The sequence below is a fragment of the Talpa europaea genome (assembly GCF_964194135.1).
Source record: "Talpa europaea genome assembly, chromosome: 5".
NCBI lineage: Eukaryota > Metazoa > Chordata > Mammalia > Eulipotyphla > Talpidae > Talpa > Talpa europaea.
The window spans coordinates 143477236-143497388 of record NC_140071.1 but is presented as its reverse complement, the minus strand read 5'-3'; the positions used below and the strand labels follow the sequence as shown (position 1 = coordinate 143497388).

Genomic DNA, 20153 nt, shown 5'->3' with positions numbered 1-20153 from the left:
TGTCCTCTGCGGTCAGCCGGCCCGCCGGGCCGGGGTGCCAGGAGGGCCGGTTCTCAGGCACCCGGCCCGTGCTGGCCCGAGGCGGCAGATTTGCTTCCCCCAAAATAAAGAGACAGCTGGTTCAGATGCCTGTCCCCTTTTTGCCTCCTGCGCCAGGGTCCCGGGCACTGTCCTGCTGCCCACGGTGACAGGCCTGTCCTCTGTCCCAGAAGAGGGAGCGGGGGCTGCAGCCACTTATTGCAGCTCCCCAAGGGTTCCCCCTCGGTCTCGACTGCTGGGTCAAGGCAAAACCTAGCCGAGGGCCAGGGGTTCCAGGAGGCTCCCCTGCGGAGCCGGCGATAGCTGTGGCCTGTCTGGTTGCTGAGGGCCGGGAGCGCGGGCACTGCGGTGCTCATGGCGTGGAGCCGTGGTAACCCAGAAGGAAGGGCTTGGGCTGCTCCCCAGCTCATGAAGCCCAGGTGGACTCAGGTCATGTGCAGGCACCACACCAGCTCAGGCCTCACCCCTCCCCAAGTCAGTAGTCCCCCCATCACAGAGCTGCCTGTAGGAAAAGTCCTTGTGTCAGTGCCCTGACACCCCATCAGAGGCCTCAGCGTTGTCGACACGGGTCGCACCCCTGCTCTGGTGGCTCCTCTGCCCCCATCGTGGGCTCCACTGTGCCCCCTGCGTGCCATGGCACCTGTGCCTTTGCAGATGTGTCCCCACCCCCCAGTGACAGGTCTGGCCCACTCTGCTCTGCCGTTAACATCAGGGCAAAGAGCAGGACTTCCACATGGCAGTGGCAGGGTAAGTCCAGGAGGGCTTCCTGGAGGAGGTGTCAGTGTCCAGGCCATTGGGGACACCACAGAGCTCCACTGCTGGGCTGCAGTGTGGACGTCAGTGTATCTTCTGAGGCATTTACTACCCCTTGCATGTTCGCTGTACCCTCTGGGTGAGGGGCTGGGCCTGCTTTCTGGGTCCCAGAGGGCCTGCTTGCAAAACCACCACCATTCAGGTAAGTGGTCTGCCTCCCCGCCTCCAGCCTGCCCGCGGCCCTCTGTGTCCAGCGCGCCAGGTGCCGGCGGCGAGGGCCTGAGGGTCGGGGCCCCCGCTGGAGGGCGCCGGCGGAGCGGCGGGAGTCGGGGCGCCAGAGCGGGCCGGGGGCGCCCTCTGGCGCGGGCTGCAGCGGGGCGGCCGGGCTCGGGGCGCGCTCGGGACACCGAGGGACCTGGCGCCCCCGCAAGGCCGGCCCCCAGGGCTGCAACTGCGCCCCGGGCGAGGGGCCGGTCCGAAGAGGGATGCACCAGCCCGGCGCGAGGCAGGCGGGCCGCGCGCTGTGGGGCGCCCCGCCCGCCCCTCGCCCGACGGCTCCTCGGGTCCCCCGCGCCTCGCGCCCGCCGCCGCCTTCCCCAGCCCGCGGGGGCCCGGGCCGCTGCCCAGGGGGATCCTCCTCGCCCCCAGCCGCGCGTCCCCACCCTCCTGCCGGGCCAGGCGGGCTGGCCGGACGCTCCGCGGTCTGGCCGCGGTTCCGGGGCGGCCGCCCCCGGCACCTCCGGCAGTTTCCACGGACACCAGCTAGTCTCTTCGGGGTCTGGTCGCGGGGCGTCCGCTTGAGGGAGTCCGCCAAGCCCGGGGGAGGCCGGCCGTCCGGGCACGCCGGGGACCGCTCCGCGCCGGCCTTCGGCCTTCGGGGGCCCAGGAGCCCTGCCCCCCGCGGGCGCGGCTGGGGTCAGGAGGCGCGAGGCCCGGCGCGCTCGCGCTCGGGAGCCCGGGGAGCGGGCCCTCACTTGGGGGCCTCGGCCCGCGCGCGCTGCTGGTGAGCAGGCGTCGGCCCGCGCCAGCCGGCTCCGGGGCGCCCTGGGCAGCCCACCCTGCCCGCCGGAGCCTCAGGCCCAGCTGTCATGCGGGGCCTCCTGGGGGCACAGGAGGTGTCCAGCCACTGAGGCACATGCGCTCCCCGCCAGGGAGCTCCCCACGGGCGCAGCAGACCCCTCCTGTCTCCCCGCTGCTCCCCGCGGCCTACTTCAGTGGATCCGCCTGTTCTGTTCCCCACTCTGTCTCCGGGGAGCCCTCTCACCCCCACCTCTGCACCTCTGGCCTGCACCCAACTCTTGCAGCGTAAATAAAAATAAACCTTAAAAAAAAAAAACAAAAAAAACTGGTCCTCCCCGGGGGCGCAGCGGCTGAGCGCTGGGTTGCGAAGCTGCCCGCAGCCTCTACGGCGCCTGTTCGATCCCCGGCTGCTCCCCGGCCACCGGAGGAGGGTCCCGCATGGCGCGCAGACCTCTCCTGCCGCCCGCTGCTCCCCTCAGCAGTGTACCTCAGTCCTTCTGCCTGCTCTGCTCCCGCTCTGGCTCTGGTGAATCCTCTCGCCCTCCCGCGCTTCTGACTGTGCCCGGTGCTTGTATACATAAATCTTTTTTTTAAAAAAAAAACAGGCCCGTTCCTGGGGCCTAGGGTGAGGCCAGGGGCAGCGGCGGGTTGGGCAGAGCCATGGAGTCTGTGCCCTTGGGGGGGGTCGGGCAGGTAGACAGATGTGAGGGTGGGCGTGGAGCCCGACGAAGTGCAAGGAGACCATGCCCGATGGGGCTCCCTACAGGGGCGAGGTCCCAAGAAGGCGAGTGTCCTGGGCTTGGGTCCTGGGGCTGGCAGGGAGGACAAGGAGCCTGAGGGGGGCACTGGCCGAGGGCCCCTATGTGTGAGGGAGGGGTGCCCTGAGCTCCCTGCTGCACAGGGCGGGGTGCGGGCCCCGCCCGTCCAGGGTCTGGGCAGCGGGGTGAGGAAAGCTCTGCTGAGCAGCAGAGCAGAGGGAGTAGTCCTGGGGCAGCACCCCCACCCCAGGGCCCCCAGAATAATTCAGAACAGAATCATCCTCCCAGGTGACCCCGGGAGTTTGCTGTCCCACCCCTGAAACACGCCCTCTTGTACCTGCCCACCCTCCTGCATCTCAGGCCTGGCACGCCACCGGGGCCAGCAGCCTGGGCCCCAGACCCTCCCAGCCCGAGGTGCCCACTGAAGGGGGGGCTTGGCCAGAAGGGAGTCGCCTCCCTGTCCGCAGACCGGGAGGGCAGGTTGTGAAGACAGCGCTTTATTAGCCCTTCCCCCCATCCCCCCCACCGACGCCAGCCGGGGGTCTCCAGTCTCCCGGCGCGCAGGCCCGGGTCACAGGCCAGGGGCGGCCGGGCTCCCCCTGGAGGCCACCCGACTGCCCTGCGCCACCAGCTCACAGCGCCAGGCGGCTCAGGACCTGGTCCTTGGCCGGCACCGGACGCGGGAGGCCTGTAAAACAAACTCTTTCAAGGGTTGTTTGGACGCGCTGGCCCCGGGGCCGCCGGCCAGAGGCCCTCCCGACATCCGAAGGGGCCTTCAGTTCACGGGGAAGTCTGGGCCTGCCCTTCCGGAGCGACTCCGCAGGTCGCACGTCAGTTGCCCAAATGCCTACCAAAAGCGGGGTCAGGTTAGGGGCCACGGAGGCACCAGGGTCAGGAAACCCTGATGCGCCCTCAGGCGGGCAGAGGCCACGCAGCCTCCAACACGAGCACCGGGTAGGGAGGCCACTCGGGCAGAAGCAGCGCCTGTCAAACGTGCCGCGGGACTTGGGCGTCCAGGCCACTCGCGACACCTGCCCGCAGACAGCGGCTTGGGCAAGTGAGGGCAGCAAAAGTGGGAGGACAGGGCGCAAGGGCAGGGCCTGCACTACCCACCAGACAGTCCAGATGCCGGGCAGGCGTGTCGTGGCGGGGGAGGTTCTCCGGTGATCTAGAAGCTACCGCTGTTGAGTCCTCTTCTCCAGGCGCGGGGTCGGGATGCCCGTGTTCAGTTGCCCAGACACACAGCAGTCACCACGCCCGCCCCACGCCAGGGCTGGCTGCCACGCCCACGGAGGCTGCCCCCGGGCAGCGGAGCCCCGCGGAGTCCCTAGGGGCACAGGAGACCGCTCCCACCACCCTCGGGGCAATGCAGAGCAAACCTGGATGATGCCACTTTCCAGCAGCACCACCACCAGCACGCCCCATCGTGCCTGGCTTCACCCCGCGTGGCGTGGGGTGTCATCCAGCAGGGCAGGGGCACGCATCTGTGTTGGGGAGCGGGTGAAGGGTCAGCTGAGAGTTCCAGGTCAATCGAGAGCGAGCTCTGGCACACTCCTGCCGGGGACCCACGCTCTGGCCACGGACAGACGAGTGGACGCGTCTTCTGGCCGCTCCAGGGGCAGCTCCGGCACAGGCAGGGTGGGCCGTCATGGTGCTGTCCAGCGTCCGAGCCCGCGTCCCCGGGGCCCAGATGGTTGCGTCCCCAGGCAGAGGATGTGCGTAAGTGTCCGGCGCCCACGGAGGCCTCGGCCCAGACTCCACCAGCAGTGGGGTCCATGCAGCCGCCCCTCGCGGGCGCTCCCTGCCCCGTGTGGCCAGCACTGCGTCTCAGGCCAGGGCCCACGGGGGCCACACCACTGCCCGGGCGGCCCAGGCTGCGGCCCAACCATCTTCGTGGAATGATGAAAATTAAAAATTACTTGATTATGAGAGTTTCTGATTTATTCCAGACAAAAGCGCAGACGTGTCCCTGCTCGCCACCTCGGCGCGCCCCGAGCGGCCCTGGTCCTGGCAGGAGCACGGGGCCCAGCGGGGTGCAGATGGCCAGTGGCCTAGTTCTTCACCTCCACGGCCTCCTTCCCGGCCTTCTCCTTGGCCTTCTCCTTCTCCTCCACCTTCCCCTCCTTCTCCAGCATGGCCACGATCTCAGCCACTTGGCCGGTGGAGATGTGGACGTCCTCCTTGTCCACGAGCTCAATCACCTGCACGGGAGGGCGGGGCTCAGGGCAGCTGGCCCGGTGGAGCGCGCCCCCAGCCACCGTCCCACCGGGGCCCAGGCCAGATACACAGGGCCCCTGGGTGCTCGGCGTGCCGGACCCCACCCAGGAGGGCCAGCGGGCCACCAAGTGTCCCCAGGAGGGCCTCAGAGAGCGAGTGGCCTGTGGTCTGCCAGATACAGGTGAGGCTGCCAAGCACGACGCACCCAGCTAGGCGGGCAGGAATGTGGTGGCAGGTGGGCCAGGATTGGGCAGCCCCTCCTCAGGTGAGGCCAGCCTAGGCAGGGGTTCCTCGGGCACCAGCAAGAGCGGGTGACGGCCCCACCCCTGGCTGCTGGCATCCAACAGTGACCGAAAGCATATCAGTGGGTACCCTGGGCACCCAAGGTCCTGGCACCAGGCACTAACACGATACCCGGCCACACCACCAACTCGCGCGCCCCCCAGCACTCCCCACTGCCATCCAGCTGACAGAAATGGGGCCGGGGGCTGGGCCAGACACCGCACCACACATGTTCAAACTGTGTAGAGTGGCCCCAGGTACCCGCGGCGGGCCAAGGCCTCCCAGGGCCACCAAGTGCTGGCACCAGCACGCACGGACGGGCCCCGGCCCCGGTCCCAGCCCAGGCCAGCAGACGGCCCGAGACGCACCTTCACCAGGTCGTCGATGTCGATCTTGCCATCCTTGTTCTCGTCCAGCGCCGAGGCCAAGCTGATGAGCTTGTTCTCCGGAATGTCCTTGATCTGCTTCATGGCGGTGATGAGCTCAGTGGTGCTGACGACGGTCTCCCTGCGGGCACAGCCAGAGGAGCAGGTGGCACGGCCTCCTACCCCCTCCTCCAGACGCGGCCATCAGCGGCGGGCGCGTGCAAGCTGCGGGCGCGGGAGGCGCTTGGCGCCCGGCAGGCCCTGCCTATGGCGACTCGGATGGTGGTCACAAGGTCTGTGCATGGCTATGCTGCCTGACCCGTGGGGTGGGGCTCACGCAGCACAGCAGGCTGCTGGGATAGGGGGCGCCCAGAGAGACGGGCACCCAGGACACAGTGTCCACTCTCCTGCCTGGCAGGCATCCCATGGATGCCCAAGGGCCCAGGCCACCTGGGGCCGCCCCACAGGCTGTGTGATTAAAGAGTATGGCTGGGGTGGGGAGCATGTGAAAGAAGGGTGTGGGCCCCAGGGCTGTGGCATGGAAGGACCAGAGAACAACAGCCTGGACATAGATGTGAGCAGGGTGGACCTGGGACGCCAGTGGAGCCCCAGGCGTTCTTGACAGGTGCTGGCCTGCTGGCGGCAGGACCCGGCAGCGTCATGGAGCTCTGCCTGGTGTTGGGTCAGAGGTGGGGCACGGGTGAGGACTGCGGGACTGGCTGGGCACTCCCCAGCCCGCACTCACCCCGAGGGCGTGCTCTCAGTGGGGGTGCCGGGCCCGCCCGCCCGCTGGCCAGTCTCCAGCTGGGATAGTAGGCCGTCGATCTGCCCGATCATCTGCTGCACCCGCTTCGTCAGCCGCTTGCTGGCTTTCGACTCCTCCACGAATATCTCCTCACCAGTCTTCGAAAGCTCCTTCTTGATCTCCTGCAAGTCCTGCAGAGTTGTGAGGCGTCAGCTCAAGCCCCGAGGGCCCTCAGCTCACCACTATCACACACACCCATTCCACTCGCGCAATCCCAAGCTCTACTCTGTGCCACGACGGAAGGATCTGCCTGGACCGCGGTTCTCTTTGCACTCCGTAAAGAACCGAAAAGAGGGCAAGTGCTTGCAATCCGCAGGGCAAGGGGAGGGTGCGGGGCGACAAGGCCAAGGGATAAGCTCGCCCGGAATACCCATGGGAAGGTTCGCGTGGATGTGCTGTGCCCTCCAGAGGTGCCCACCACGGGTGAGCAGCTCTCACCAGGCAAGAGGCAGCGTTACACACCAGGCGGCGAGGCCTCCCCGGGCAGTCAGTCTCAGTGCTGTGCAGCTGTCCAGCCTCTGTGCCTGAGTGCGACCCTGGCCAGGGAGCTACCCACACAGCGCAGCAGACCTCTCCTGTCTCACCCACTGTCCCCCTCAGCAGTGTATGTCATCAGTCTGCCTGTTCTGTTCCCCACTCTGTCTCCGGTGAACCTTCTCACACACACACCCCCACACCTCTGGCCTGTACCCCAGCTCCTGTATGCATAATCAAATCTCTCTTAAAAAGAGCAAAAACAGGGCCTCCCCGGTGGCACAGCGGTTGAGCGCTGGGCTGCGAAGCTGCCCGCAGCCTCTGCAGGGCCGGTTCGATCCCCGGCCGCCGGCGAGGGTCCCACATGGCACGCAGACCTCTCCTGCCGCCCGCTGCTCCCCTCAGCAATGCATTTAACAGAACAGTCTGCCTGTTCCGCTCCCCGCTCTGGCTCTGGTGAATCCTCTCACCCTCCCGCGCATTTGGTCTTTACCCTGGTTCTTACGTAAAATAAATATATCTTTAAAAAATAAAAGAAAAGAGCAAAAACCAAAGCTGAGGACACAGTCTTCCTCAGAGAAACAAAACCTGCTGTGCCCGGAAAAGTGGGGAGCGCAGGAAGACTGAAGAGACCGAATGTCCCCTGTGGCCTCTGGGCCCACCTCGCTGTAGTCCTGCACGTCCTCCTTGAGCAGCTCCAGCTCCTCCTTCTCCTTGGTCAGGGGCTGCTTCTGCTCCTTCAGCTTCGAGCAGGCGTCGCTGAGGATGTCAATCTCCTCCTTGGTGATCTCCTCGCCCTGGGGGGGAACCAGCATCCAGAACCCATGGGGAGGCAGCCCGCTATGTGCGGTGGCCTGGGCGTCCCCTCGAGTGGCACTTGTGGGACATGGGTGATGCTACAAGCGCTCGGGCCCACCCCAGCCACGGGGCCCCTCCTCCTGCACCTGCCCTCAGGCGGGCCGGCCAGCCTGGGCCTCTCGCACTCACATCCTCGCAGGCCAAGACACCCCCTCCCTCCCGGAGGGTTCTGCTTCTCCTTTTCTGTCCCGGCCATAGGCCCCTGCGTGGCACCACCATGGCTGGCAGCAGCTGCTGTCCCTTGTGGTGGGTGGCCTCAGAGGGCCGTCCTGGCCCCGCTACTGCAGAGGCCCCACACCTGGCTCCTCCGTGACTCTCAGACGGAGCTACGGTGATGTCTAAGTTTTACGCAGACCTGCAACCCCCGGACGAGCCTCTCTTGTAACCCCTTTGTGAGGGTGGTGGCGCTTGTCGCGTCGGACGTTCAGGGACTTCCCATCCCTGGCCACCGAGATGTCCGGCCCAGCCTCAGAAGCAGCTCAACCCAGGAGAGGGCGGCCCCTCCTTGACCTGGAGTGGCCCAGGCCTGTGCTCCCTGCCAGGGCCTGTGCCTCAGTCCTCCCACGCCCATGGCAGGTCTGCCTGCACAGGGAGACCGCTCCACCCAGCGTCCACCACAGGGCCCCCCTCGCTGCCCAGCAGCCCCTGCCCCACAGTGCCCCCAAGACCTCGTATCTCAATCCCTTTGAGGTGCCTGGCCAGGTACCCGGGGCTCCCTTCCCAGTCTGGGTACACAGAGGTGCCTCTGCGCTTGTTTCCGTCACCCCGGACCAGGCCTCAGCAGTGGCCCTGGAATTCCGCTGCCTTCCCCAACTCTGGGGTTACCCCAGCCCTGCCAGTCCCCAAAAGGAGCCCTCCAGGGCTGGGGACAGCTTGGCCCAGCTGCTACCCCACCCAGAACCCGCCACCTCTGTGTCCACCCTCTCGCCTGCCCAGCACCCCTAGGCTCGCTGCTGTCACCTTCAAGCCTTCCAGGGTGGGGGCGGTGTCCTTCAGGGGCTCAGCTGGCAGGGTCACACTAGTCGCTTCCGGCTGCGGCTCAGGTGCCGGCCTCCCGGGGGCAGCTTCCACCACCACCACATCTGGCTCGGCTTCCTTCTGGACAGCAAGGCCGCCTTCAGCTTGGCCCCGCAGCCCCCAGCCCACGCACGTCCGCGAGAGGGCAGGCCTGGCCGGGTGCTGCCCGTGGCCCTGAGGTTTGCACAGACCCACCAGCAGCGGGCGGCCTGCCTGCCAGGAGCCCCTCCGGCCACCGCAAAGTGAGATGAGCCTGCTCCGAGGTGACTAGATGCCCAGAGCCCTAGGCGATCCCCTCATGTGCTGCCTACCACTCCTCGCTGTCCCACCTGCCGTGGCCCCCACTGGAGAAGCCCCCGGCAGGCCTGGGACCCGGGCTCACCGCTGCCTCAGAGAGCCGCTGCAGCTCCTTCTCCCGCTGCTCCTGCTGGATGGCTGCCTCCTCCTGCAGCGTGGCCTCCAGCCTTGCCTTGTTGTCCACCTGCTCGCCCTCCACCTCGGCCACTTTCATCTGGGCTTCCTTTGTCTTCAGAGAGAGGACACCTGTGAGTGACCCCAGGGGCAGGGGTCCCGAGGGCACTGTGGGAGCCAGGAGGCATGGCCACTGCTTGGCAACCCCTCAGGATGCTCTGTGCCCTACCCTCTGCCTGCATCTCTGACCCACGCCCACCCGGCACCCTGCACCGGCCCAGGGGGCCTCCTGGTAGCTGTTGAATGCGAGAGGCAGCCGGGGCCCTCCCCCAGCAGTGTCCGAGGGCTCTGCAATAGCCAGAGCGGATGGACGCAGGCCCGGGGGCAGCAAAGGGCCTCAGGCTGGGAGGTGGCCGCCCCAGAGCGAGGGGTCCTGGAAAGCGCCCCAGCGCACACACCACTATCTCCGGGAGCGTCTGCAGCGTGGACTTGAGCTGGTCGGCGGGCAGCTGGTCGGCGGGCGAGAGCGTGTCCGGCAGGTACATGGCTCGGGACAGGACGAGCAGCGAGGATGGGATTTCCTGGCGCAGGTGCAGCTCCAGCCACTGGCGAGAGGGAGGGACTGAGTCACCGGCAGCCCTGCCTCGAGGCCCCAGCTCAGCAGGCGGGCTCAGACTGGGACTCCCCCTCAGTTTGGATGGGGAAGCAGGGGCCGGGGGGGTCACACACTATTTTAGGCTATTTTCATGACAACAAGACGTTTGAGCTCACAAAGCCCCACAATGACATCTGGACTCAAGCGGGCCGGAAAGAGCCGGGGCTTGGAGGAGCAGTGAAGACGCGGAGCAGGGGTGGGGGGTGACACATGCGCACCCCCCTTCCCCCCGCCCCCGGCGGCCACCGCTGACAGAGAAGGCCGGGGACGCACCTGCTGAGGAGAGCAGGCCAGAAGCCCCGTGAGGTGGTCTGTGCCCCGGGTTGCCTCCCAGCCCGTTTCACCCACTCCAGCAGCCGTCAGAGTGGCCTGTGGCAGAGCTGCCCTGGGGGAGGCAGGACCCAGCCCCAGTGGTGGAAGCAAGAGGTCGGCTGATGTCCCGGCCTCATGGAGAAATGCACAGACACTTGGGAAGTCAACCTCGTTCCCATCTGTCCGCAGAAGCCAGGAGAAGGGCTGCCGCACCTGGGCACCAGTGCCCGTCAGGAGCCGGCCAGGTGGAGGCGGGAGGCCAGGTTGGTGCCATGCCGGCCCGGCTCTGGGAAATGTCCAGGGCTTTCTGCCCAAGCTGGCCAGTGGGGCGGGCTCCACGCACCTGCCTCAGCTGGTCCCGCAGACGGTCCTCCGTGACGCCCAGAGCACGCATGCCTCGCGCCCGACACGCCGCCTGCAGTTCCTTGACATTCAGGCTGTCCACGCCCTCCTCGTCGATCAGCTGGAAGGGAAGATGACCTGGTGGCCGCAGGAAAGGTCCACAGAGACTGCAGGGGGCCTTAAGGTGGGCCCAGTGTGGCCAGCAGACAGGGCAGGGCTCGCAGGAAAGCTCCATGCCCGCTGGGGAGCCAGGGGCAGGTGCCACTGTCTCCAAGGAGACCTCTCCCCAGCAGAGCCCAGGGCCACGCAGAGGACACGGTCTGGGCAGAGGAAAGCTGGGACCACTGGGGTCTAGGGGCGCAAGGCAGCAATAGAGAAGGGCCCAAGGTGACTGGGCACCTCGGGGGCAGGCCAAGGCTGCAGGAAGCAGGGACGGGATGGCGGGGCCAGAGCAATCTTGAAGCAGGCCGGGGTAGGGGTGGGGGTGGGGGTAGGAGGACGGGGCACAAATGAGCTGCCCTGGACTCTCGCCCAGCCGGGGAGACTCCTAAAGTAGGCAACGGCCAGCTCAGGAGGGGTGAGGGCACCTGAAGCCGAAAAAGGCAATCAGGCGATTCGGAAGACACAGGCTGGGAGGAGTAAGGGCCTGGCCAGTGGGCCACAACACCGACAGCCCGGCGGCCAGTGCAGCGGGTCTAAGTCTGAGGAGGGGCTGGCCACGGCTGCCTGGTGCCACACAGCTGGCAACCCCAGGTGCGTCCTGCGGCACCATGGGCAGGAGATCACTAGGGCAAGGGGGAGGTCCCAGGAACGCTCCCTGAGGAGGGCACATCTGGGGCACACACAAGCTGCGAGGAGCACAGGGAGCAGCAGGGAGGGGCAGGGAGCACGGGGAGGGGCAGGGAGCACGGGGAGGGGCAGGGAGCACAGGAGGGGCAGGGAACACGGGCAGGGGCAGGTTAGCACAGGAGGGGCAGGGAGTACAGGAGGGGCAGGGAGCACGGGGAGGGGCAGGGAGCACAGGAGGGGCAGGGAACAGCCTGCTCCAGGGCCAGCAGGTGTTTCTGACTTCCAGCACCAGCCAGCTATTCTAAAGGCCAGGAGGGAGACTGGGGGCCCCTGGGAAGCCAGGCCAGGCCAGGCCAGGGAAGCAGGCAGGGGAAGGTGGCCTGCAGAGAGGCGGCCAGCCCCCATGCCCACCTTGTCGTCGGCCTTGATAGAACGCAGCCGCATGGTCAGCTGGAAGCGCAGGAAGTTGTTGGTGCCGATGGACTGCAGCTCCAGCAGCCGGCACAGCGCCACCAGCTGCGGCCGCGTTAGGTTGTCCAGGGTCAGCTCGTCCTCGAACAGCTTGGAGAAGCGCATGATCTCCTCATTGCTGGGCCTCTCACCCGTCTCTCGGATCTGCTGGGCAGCCGCGAGGGTCACCACGGCGTGCACCCCCACCTGCCCCAGCCTGCGCTGGCTGGGCCCCCAGCCCCTGCCCTCTGGGGATAGATAGGAGCCCTGGGTCTCAACTCAACCTTCTGGAAAAACATGGAGAAGTCCTTGGTGGCGCTGCCCTTGGCAGCCTTGTTCTTCAAGGCCATCTCCTCAATGGTGTCCTGGAGAAACTTGGCCAGCTCCAGCTTGACCCGCAGCTCTTTCTTCAGCCTCTCCTCCTGCAGGGCAGAGAGAACACTGCACCCCACCCTGCACCAGCCTCCTCTTCCTCCCGGCCCCCAGAACCACCACGCGCAGGGCCACTGCAACCATCCCTTTTGTGGTTTTGGGCCCCACGTGACCCCGGAAGGAGGCCCCGGGAGAAGCCAGCCCGGCTCCGGGCAGTGCAGAGGTGCTGAGTGGTCACCACCTTCCTCCTGCCTGCCCTGGCCAAGGGAACCCTGGGCAGGCCTCACCCAAGGCCTGAGGCCTTCAGAGAAACCACGACCAAGCCAGGCCGGCGTTTGAGGGCCATGGCACGAGCCCCAGCGGAGAGAAACCCCTGCCTGGGCACCGCGGCCCGGCCACAGCCCACGTCACCTTGATGGACTGCGTCTCGAAGGTGGATGGCAGCATGTTAGGGAAGAGCTTCACGGCGACGGGCAGCAGGAACTCCATGAAGGGCACCACCACGAAGACCAGGAAGGGGACCAGGCGGAAGAGGTCAGCGCAGATCCGGAGGAACTGGGGGGCAAGGCCAGGCCCACGCGCGTCACCACCCCAGCCCCTCGGCCACAGGGGCCCGCCCAGGAGCAGCACCAGCGAGCCCCTCTGCACGCGCCCCTCAGCCGCGCTCCCACCCAGGCCACCCCAGGCTGGTCCGCGGCCCCTGGACACGTGCTGCGCCCTGGGGCGCACACAGCGGGGCATCTGCGTGGCCGGCACGCTCCTGAACACAACTGAAAGAGAGGAGCTCTGAGGGGACGCACAAAGTTGACAAAACCCAAAACCCTCTCCTGACAAAAGCTGACGGAATTTACATAAGAGACAAGCTGACAGCTGAGCTTGGGACGCCGGCGAGCCAGACCAGCGTGTCCCGGCAGGCGCCAGGTCTTCAAGTCCCCGCAGCGCACGGGCCGGCCCCCGGAGCGGCGCGCCAAGGACAGCAGGCAGGCCGCGCTCCCCCGGGACGCCGCCCGCCCAGAGGACGGGCCCACAGCCGCCGAGGGCCCAGGCCTGGCAGATTCGGGGAGAAAGGCGGGGGGACCGGGCGCCGGGGCCAGGAGCCGTGCTGACGGGGACGAGAGACGTGAGCAGACACGCAGCGCCGCCGGCTGCACGCCCGGGAACGTCGCACGCACGCTCGGCCGTGAAGGGCACCAGAAGCGAGGAAACAGCCCGTGCAGGCCCAGGGGAGGCACGGGGAGCAGACACGTGAGGGGAAAGGGCTCCCTCCCCCCAGCTCCAGCGGTCTCACCCCGGCCCTCGGGCAGCCGCCCCGCGTCATCTTTCCCAGGAGCCGTGGCCAGTCGGGGGCCGCGGCCGGCCGGGCAGGTGAGGGGCTCCCTGAGGCCCGCGGGCGGTCCCCACGCAGCAGCTGCACGGCGGCCCTGGCCTCAGCGCCGCCCGCCTCCGCCTCTGTGAGCATCAGCTACGTTTCTGTCTCACTAGGATCCCTGATATTTTCCTCAAATTCAAATTTCCCGAGAGGCCCCACACCAAGAAAACCGTCCCACGGCCCCACAATCCCCCTCTTAACCCCAACAGCTGGGTCCACCGAGCTCCTGCCCCAGAGCGTCCCACCTCCCTCTTTTCTCTCCTCTTCTTAAGGCCCCCCCATCATTAATGGAGTAGCCAAGAGACCTGTGAAGTTCACAGCAGAATGGGGCTCCGGGGCCTTCACCGCCCCCTCCGAAGGAGCAGCCCGACAGCTGGCGGCCTCGAGGAGGGCAGAGCGCCACGTGCAGAAGCTGACCCGGCCCGGGCCTCCCTGGTGGCGCAAGGGGTTAAGCACAGCACTGTGAAGCCATCCGCAGCCTCTGCAGCACAAGTTCGATCCCCAGCCGGCCAAGGAGCTACTCACATGGCGCGGCAGACCTCTCCTGTCTGCCCGCTGCTCCCCTCAGCAGTGTGTTTCAGTCAGTCTGCCTGTTCTGCTCCCCGCTCTGTCTATGGTGAATCCTCTCACCCCGCCACCCCGCACCTCTGGTCTATGCCCCAGCTCTTGTAGGCATAAATAAGTAAATCTTCGGAAAAAAAAAAAGAAAAAGAAAAAGAAAAAGCTGACCCGGCCCCACGCATCCACTGCAGGAAGTCCTTGGCCGATCCTTCGAGGGAAGGGCATCTCTGTACCCCCTGGGTCTTGGGGCCCCGAGGGTGTGAGGCTGTCCCATGCCCTGGGAGAAAGGCAGGGGCAGGTAGGGACAGGAGAGGCGCCATGGCGCGGCCCAGCACCTCACAGCCAGCTTGGCAGAGATGCACAGGCCCAGCGCCCAGGGGCTTCCCCCAGAAGATAGCGGGGTGGGGGTGGGGGCTATACTGACCACACGCATGCAGCCTCAGGGTCAGGAGCCTGACCCTGAACGCCACGCAAGGACAGAGGCACAGGAGGGCCAAGGCCGCAGCGGCAGGCGCCAGCAGCGTCCCACGGAAGCACCATCTTTCACGGACTTCCCTGGTTTTTTTTTTTTTTTAAGCGAAAAGCAGCCGGAGCGAGGCCGGCGCAGCCCAGAGCCATCTGGTGGCTGGAGACGCCCGTTACCTGCCTGCGCTCCCTGCGGCTCAGACTGTGGCCGTTGAGGATGCGCCAGAGCGTGCGGGCGGCGATCTTGGTGTCGATCCAGAGCAGGCGGAAGCCGTGGTAGTAGTGCTTCAGCTCGTCCAGCACCTTCTGCGCCAGCGATGTCTTCACGGGCACAGCCGCGGGCGGGCTGTACACGGGCCCGCCCTCCTCCAACTTCTTGTTCTTGTCCTTCAAGGACTTGAGGGACTTCTCCACCACCGAGTCGTCAGCCCGGGGCGGGGATGAGTGCCAGCAGCGTGCTTGCAGGAGCCCGGGCCCTGGGACAAGCCACGGCCCGCGGGAGGCGCAGCCCGGGCACTTGGGCCTCGGAGTCCAGCAGCCCAGGGACTCCCCTCTGAGGGACAGGCACCCGGGGTGGGCCCAGGTGTAGCAGCCAAAAGGAACATTCCTTAAAAAGGAGAGAGAAGCGCGACCAATGAGGGCCTCTAGGCGTGTGCTGGGCCAGACACTCCCCGGGAGCCCCTCCAGAGTTAGGAAACCTCTGCGCAAAAGTCCAGGCTGAGGCAGGCTCCCCAAGTGAGAGTGGAGCCCAGACAGCCCTGCCTCCGCGGCCCGCGGGCTGGCTAGCGGTCAGAGGCGTGCAGGGCCCGCTGCTTTGGGTCTTGGGGGAGTGGCACGTGGGGAGGGATCTGCCGCGTCTGAGACCCCTTTCCTAACAGGTGACTTTCTACGGAGACCCCTGGATCTTGAGTAAGTCTCAGGTTGGTGAGGACGTGCCCAGTGCTGCCATCCAAGGGCATCTGTGCGAACAGCAGCACGAGGAGGAAAGTCCTAGCCTCCCTCAGGGACTACTCTCTCTCCACAGGCTCCCCCGCCAGCCCCTGCCCTGCTCCCACAGGCACTAAGCTCAGCCCAGTCACAAAGGCCGCCCGGCTGGCAGGCGGATGTCGCTCACCAGCAACCCATCTCCCGCCAGTCAGGCTGCTGCCTCCAGACCACAGCAGCAGCCACAGAGACCCAGAGGCTCTGGCCTCCTCTAGGCCAGCCTGGACCTCTGGGCCCCAGGCAAGAAGGGCCAGTCCAGGCCCGGGCACCCGCACAGCTCAGTGCTGGTCAGCCCCACGAGGGTCCCAGCGTCCCAGCGCCCTCGTCTCCCTGCCAGCCACACACCCTGCCCTGGCCGGCACAAAGCTGCCTCCATGCGGTCGAGCTCATCCAAAGACCAGAGGCTGCATCAGTCTGCGTGCCCAGTAAGGAACTGCAAGCTGCCAGTGCCCCGCCTGGCCAGCTAGGGGCCAGCACCTGCTCCCTCGGTGGCAGCTTTCTCGTGCTGTGCGGTCAACACAAAGCACGGTTTGGATGCTGAGGCCGACCTGACACGTCAGTTCCTAAACCAAGTTGTATAAGCTCACAGCTCTCACATTTTAAGTGCTCAGTAATTACCTATCGATAACTATTTATTTATCAAGAAAAACCAATCTTCAGGGGCCTCCCTGGTAGCCTAGGGGTCAGTCTCAGGCTGTCACCGCCACAGCCAGAATCTGATCCCCCGCCAGGGAGCTGCCCACAGGGCGCAGCAGACCTCTCCTGTCCCCCCGCTGCTCCCCTCAGCAGTGTGTTTCAGTGGATCTGCCTGTTCTGCTCCCCGCTCTGTCTCTGGTGAATCCTCTCACCCCCACATTTCCGGCCTACAGTATCCCAGTTCTTGTATACATGAATAAATAAATCTTTAAATTAGAAAAAAAAAAGAACTTTAAGGAAGTCATCAAATGCTATTAAAATCTGGAACCAATGCGGAGATGACGAGCATCAGTTCGTTTCCAAAGACAGTGAAGAGCGCAGTCACACGTCTCAAAATGAAGAGACAAAGATGTGAGCAGTAAAACAAAGAGCAGGTAAGTGGGATGGGTGTCTCCCCAGACATCTGGTCGCAGTCCCCAAAATGTCCTCAGACGCCCACTTTCAGGGAGACAGGGAGAGACATATTTACTTACGTGCGGCTTATGAACCTCAAGGCGTGGGCACAGCCGAGACAGGCACGGTCCCCCAGGCCTCCTGGACAAAAACATGGAGAACGAGAGTTAGTCCCCCGCCAGGGTGGCACATCTCCAACCACACCACAGGCCTCTGGGGCCTGAGAAAGCATCAATCTGGTTTGCAGAGTAATTTTCTAGAAGCTTCTTCTAAGTGTTGCTAAGTGAAGGGTTTGCTGCAGGTAATACAAATTCTCAGGGCCCTCCCTGGTGATGCAAGGGGTTGAGACGCAGCCTATGAAGCTATCCCAGCCACTGTGGCACGAGTTGGATCCCAACTCAAAAATACAGAATCCTGGGATGGCCCCAGGGAGAGGAGAGGCATGGCAGCTCCCGGCTCCCCAAGTGGGGACACCCAGTTCTACCAGCCAGGACCCAGGCTGTGGTCCGCCTCACCTGTGGGTGCGGGCGGAGGCTGGGGCTCTGATGACCAACACAAGCAGCCCACAGCCACAAAAGCCCCGTTCCAAGGGCCACAAGGGGCGAAAGTGGGGACGAGCAGCCCCCGAGGGACCTTTCTTCTTTCTCCTTTAAGTTGGGAAGGGTGTTTACCATCGTGAGCGGAGCTGTTTCTGTCCCATCATCAGAAGCAGCAGAAGCTGCGAGTGGGCCGGGCAGCAAGAAGCCGCGGCTCAGCCCTAGGAGCACGGAGGTCACGCTCCGAGGCTTCCATGCCAGGAAAGAGTCCTGGGGTCTATCCTGCCCACCAGATTCAGTCCCGGGACACACCCCTTCAGGCCACCTGTGGTCGAACCCTGTCCAAGGGACAAGACAAATGGGGGGGCTGCCATCCCATCTGGGTGCCGGCAGGGAGCCTAGGCAGGGCCTCCCTGGTGGCGCAAGGGGTTAAGCACAGCACTGTGAAGCTGTCTGCAGCCTCTGCAGCACGAGTTCCATCCCTGGCCGGCCAGGGACCAACATACACACCGCGAAACAGACCATTCCTGTCTCATCTGCTGCTCCCCTCAGCAGTGGATTTCAGTCCATCTGTCCGTTCTGTCCCCCTCTCTGTCTCTGGTGGGTCCTCCAACTTCCCCCCACACCTCTGCCCTGTACCCCACTTCTTCTATGCATAGATAAGTTTTTTTAAAAAAAGAAAAAGAAAGTGGGCAGGCATCCATAGATACTATAGGGGCCCCGCGCAGGGGCAGGTTTGGCTGCTGAGAGCCCCTTGGGAGCCAGCATGAGAGGGAGGTCCCGCAGTGGACGGGGAGAGGAGACAGGCACCTGGGCTTCCCCGGGGCAGGGTGGGTGGGGCACCACAGGCTGCTCCTGGGGACCCTCTGGAGATGGGGACTTTGCCGGGGTCTCCAGAGTACAGACCCTGACCGACACCCCCAGCGGAGGCCAGGGCCACCACGCGCTCCCTCGTGGCCAGAGGCACCCTCCCACTGGTGAAGAGAAGGACGCTTCTCGTGGACCCTCTCCCCCAAACCTGTGAGCCCCGCCTGGCCACGGGGACATCACCCTCCAGGGCGCCTCTCCGCCCGCGCGAGTCTGAGACACCCCCCAGCCAAGAGGTCGCTCAGGAGAAGCGAAGACTGAATGCAGCGCGGCTCTGGGCAGGGTCTCGGGCCAGGAGCCACTGGGATAAAGAGCGCGCGGGGCAGGAGGTTGTGCAACCGAGGGGGCACGCGGCGTGCAGGACGAAGGAAAAGCGTGTGACAGCAGAAAGCAGGGGACAAAGGACAGAGGAGGCGCGTCGCAGCGCGGCCCTCGCTAGTAAGGAAGGGGTCACGACGGCCCACCCCGGGCTGGCGGGGTCAGCAGTGGACCGTGGCGCCCGGCGGGAGCGTCCCTACTGGGGTCCCTCCACCCGCCCGGCCGCTCGCAGCCCCTCAGCGCCGCCCCTCAGCCCCGGGGAGGCCGCGTCCCGGCGGGGACAAGAGCGGGTCGGCAGCCGCCGCTGCCCCGGCAGCCGCCGAGAGAGCACGGGAGGCCGCGAGCCTCGGGGAGCCCGAGCGAGCCGCGTCTTCCCCGCCACCGCGCCCCAGCGGGGACCCTCTGCAGGAGAAGCCGGGGAGCCCCGCGAAGCTCCAGGTCCGAAGGAACCTGCCCGGGTCGCCACACAGCCTCCCGCCGGCCCCGCCGCGCTCCCTCAGGCGCCCCCGCCGCGGCCAGCGCCCCCCCCCCCGCGGCCAACGCCCGCCCCGCCGCGCTCCCTCAGGCGCCCCCCCCCCGGCCAGCGCCCCCCCCCGCGGCCAGCGCCCCCCCCCCCGCGGCCAGCGCCCCCCCCCCCGCGGCCAACGCCCGCCCCGCCGCGCCCCCTCAGGCGCCCGCCCCGCGGCCAGCGCCCCCCCCCGCGGCCAGCGCTCCCCCCCGCGGCCAACGCCCGCCCCGCCGCGCTCCCTCAGGCGCCCCCCCCCGGCCAGCGCCCGCCCCGCCGCGCCCCCTCAGGCGCCCCCCCCGCGGCCAGCGCCCCCCCCCGCGGCCAGCGCCCGCCCCCCGCGGCCAGCGCCCGCCCCGCCGCGCCCCCTCAGGCGCCCGCCCCGCGGCCGCGGCGGCTAAGGTCACGCCGGTGAGTCACGGCCCCGCCGCCCCGCGCCGCCGCCCCCGAGACCCCGGCCAGCCCGCCGCCGCCCGCCCCGCCCCGCTCCGCCCGGCCCCGGCCCCGCCGCTTACCCCTCGGGGCGGCGGCGCGGGGCGGCGGGAGGCGGGCGGGCCCCCGGCCGCGGCAGCTCCGCAGCAAGATGGACGCCATGCGCGGCCGCTGCGCCTCCGGCCCGGCCCCGGCCCCGGCCCCGCTCGGCCTCCTCCTCCTCCGCGCGCGGACGGCTGGCGGCGGCGGGCTGCTGGCGGTGGGCGCTCGGCTCAAGGACCCGGCTCGGCGGCGGCCATGTCCGGCACAGACGTCCGGCGGCGCTGGGCGGGGCGGCGGCCGCCGCTCCCATTGGGCCCCGGCGCCCGCCGCCGGCAGGTGAGGGGCGGACCCGGGGGCGGCCGCCTCCCGCTCCCGGCGTGCCCCGCGCGGGGCGGCGGCGCCTGCGCGATGGCGGTGCCTGCGCGGGGGGGGGGGGGGCAGGGCGCCTGCGCGGAGGAGGGAGGGCCGAGGGCGCCTGCGCGGGGGAGGGCGGGCCGAGGGCGCCTACGCGGGGGGAGGGCGGGCCGAGGGCGCCTGCGCGGGGGGGAGGGCGGGCCCAGGGGCGCCTGCGCGGGGGAGGGCGGGCCCAGGGCGCCTGCGCGGGGGGAGGGCGGGCCCAGGGCGCCTGCGCGGGGGGGAGGGCGGGCCCAGGGCGCCTGCGCGGGGGGAGGGCGGGCCCAGGGCGCCTGCGCGGGGGAGGGGTCGCGACTGTAGATGTGAGGCTGGGGCCGCCCAAGGGGCGCGGGGGGCGCGGGGGGCGCGGGTCCCCCGGGTTCCCCGGGTCCCCCGGGCGGCGCCCGCTGTTCCGACCCACGGAAGCCGAGGCCGCGCGTCCGGGGCGGCTCCGAGGCCAGCGCCCCGGGGCGGCCGTCGCTCGCGGGGCTCGCGCCCGCGTCCTGCCCGCGCCCGCCTGGCCCGGCCCTGGCTCGGCCTCCCGCCCGGCCGCGGCGCCCTGTCCCTGCGCGTGGGCCCCGCCGGGCAGCGCAGGTGCGGGGCCCCGCGGGGCCGGGGGCGCGGCCGCGGGCGGGGAGGGAGGCGGGCGGGGCGGCCCGAGGACGGGGAGCGG

The 20153-nt window shown here is 67.7% G+C and overlaps 1 protein-coding gene across 1 annotated transcript; it reads right to left on the bottom strand.

Moving 5' to 3' along the window:
- Nucleotides 1-4435: 4435 nt before the first annotated feature.
- Nucleotides 4436-19207, bottom strand: LETM1 (leucine zipper and EF-hand containing transmembrane protein 1; the record flags this gene model as incomplete). The annotated part of the gene is made up of 14 exons (XM_084233049.1): nucleotides 4436-4771; nucleotides 5438-5576; nucleotides 6180-6370; nucleotides 7376-7510; nucleotides 8532-8669; nucleotides 8971-9114; nucleotides 9458-9604; nucleotides 10310-10429; nucleotides 11509-11712; nucleotides 11832-11969; nucleotides 12331-12474; nucleotides 14492-14921; nucleotides 16468-16528; nucleotides 19129-19207. The coding sequence occupies 14 exons, from the start codon at nucleotides 19205-19207 to the stop codon at nucleotides 4622-4624; spliced, it is 2220 nt and encodes a 739-aa protein (XP_084089175.1). The 3' UTR covers nucleotides 4436-4621.
- Between the last annotated feature and the right edge of the window lie 946 nt (nucleotides 19208-20153).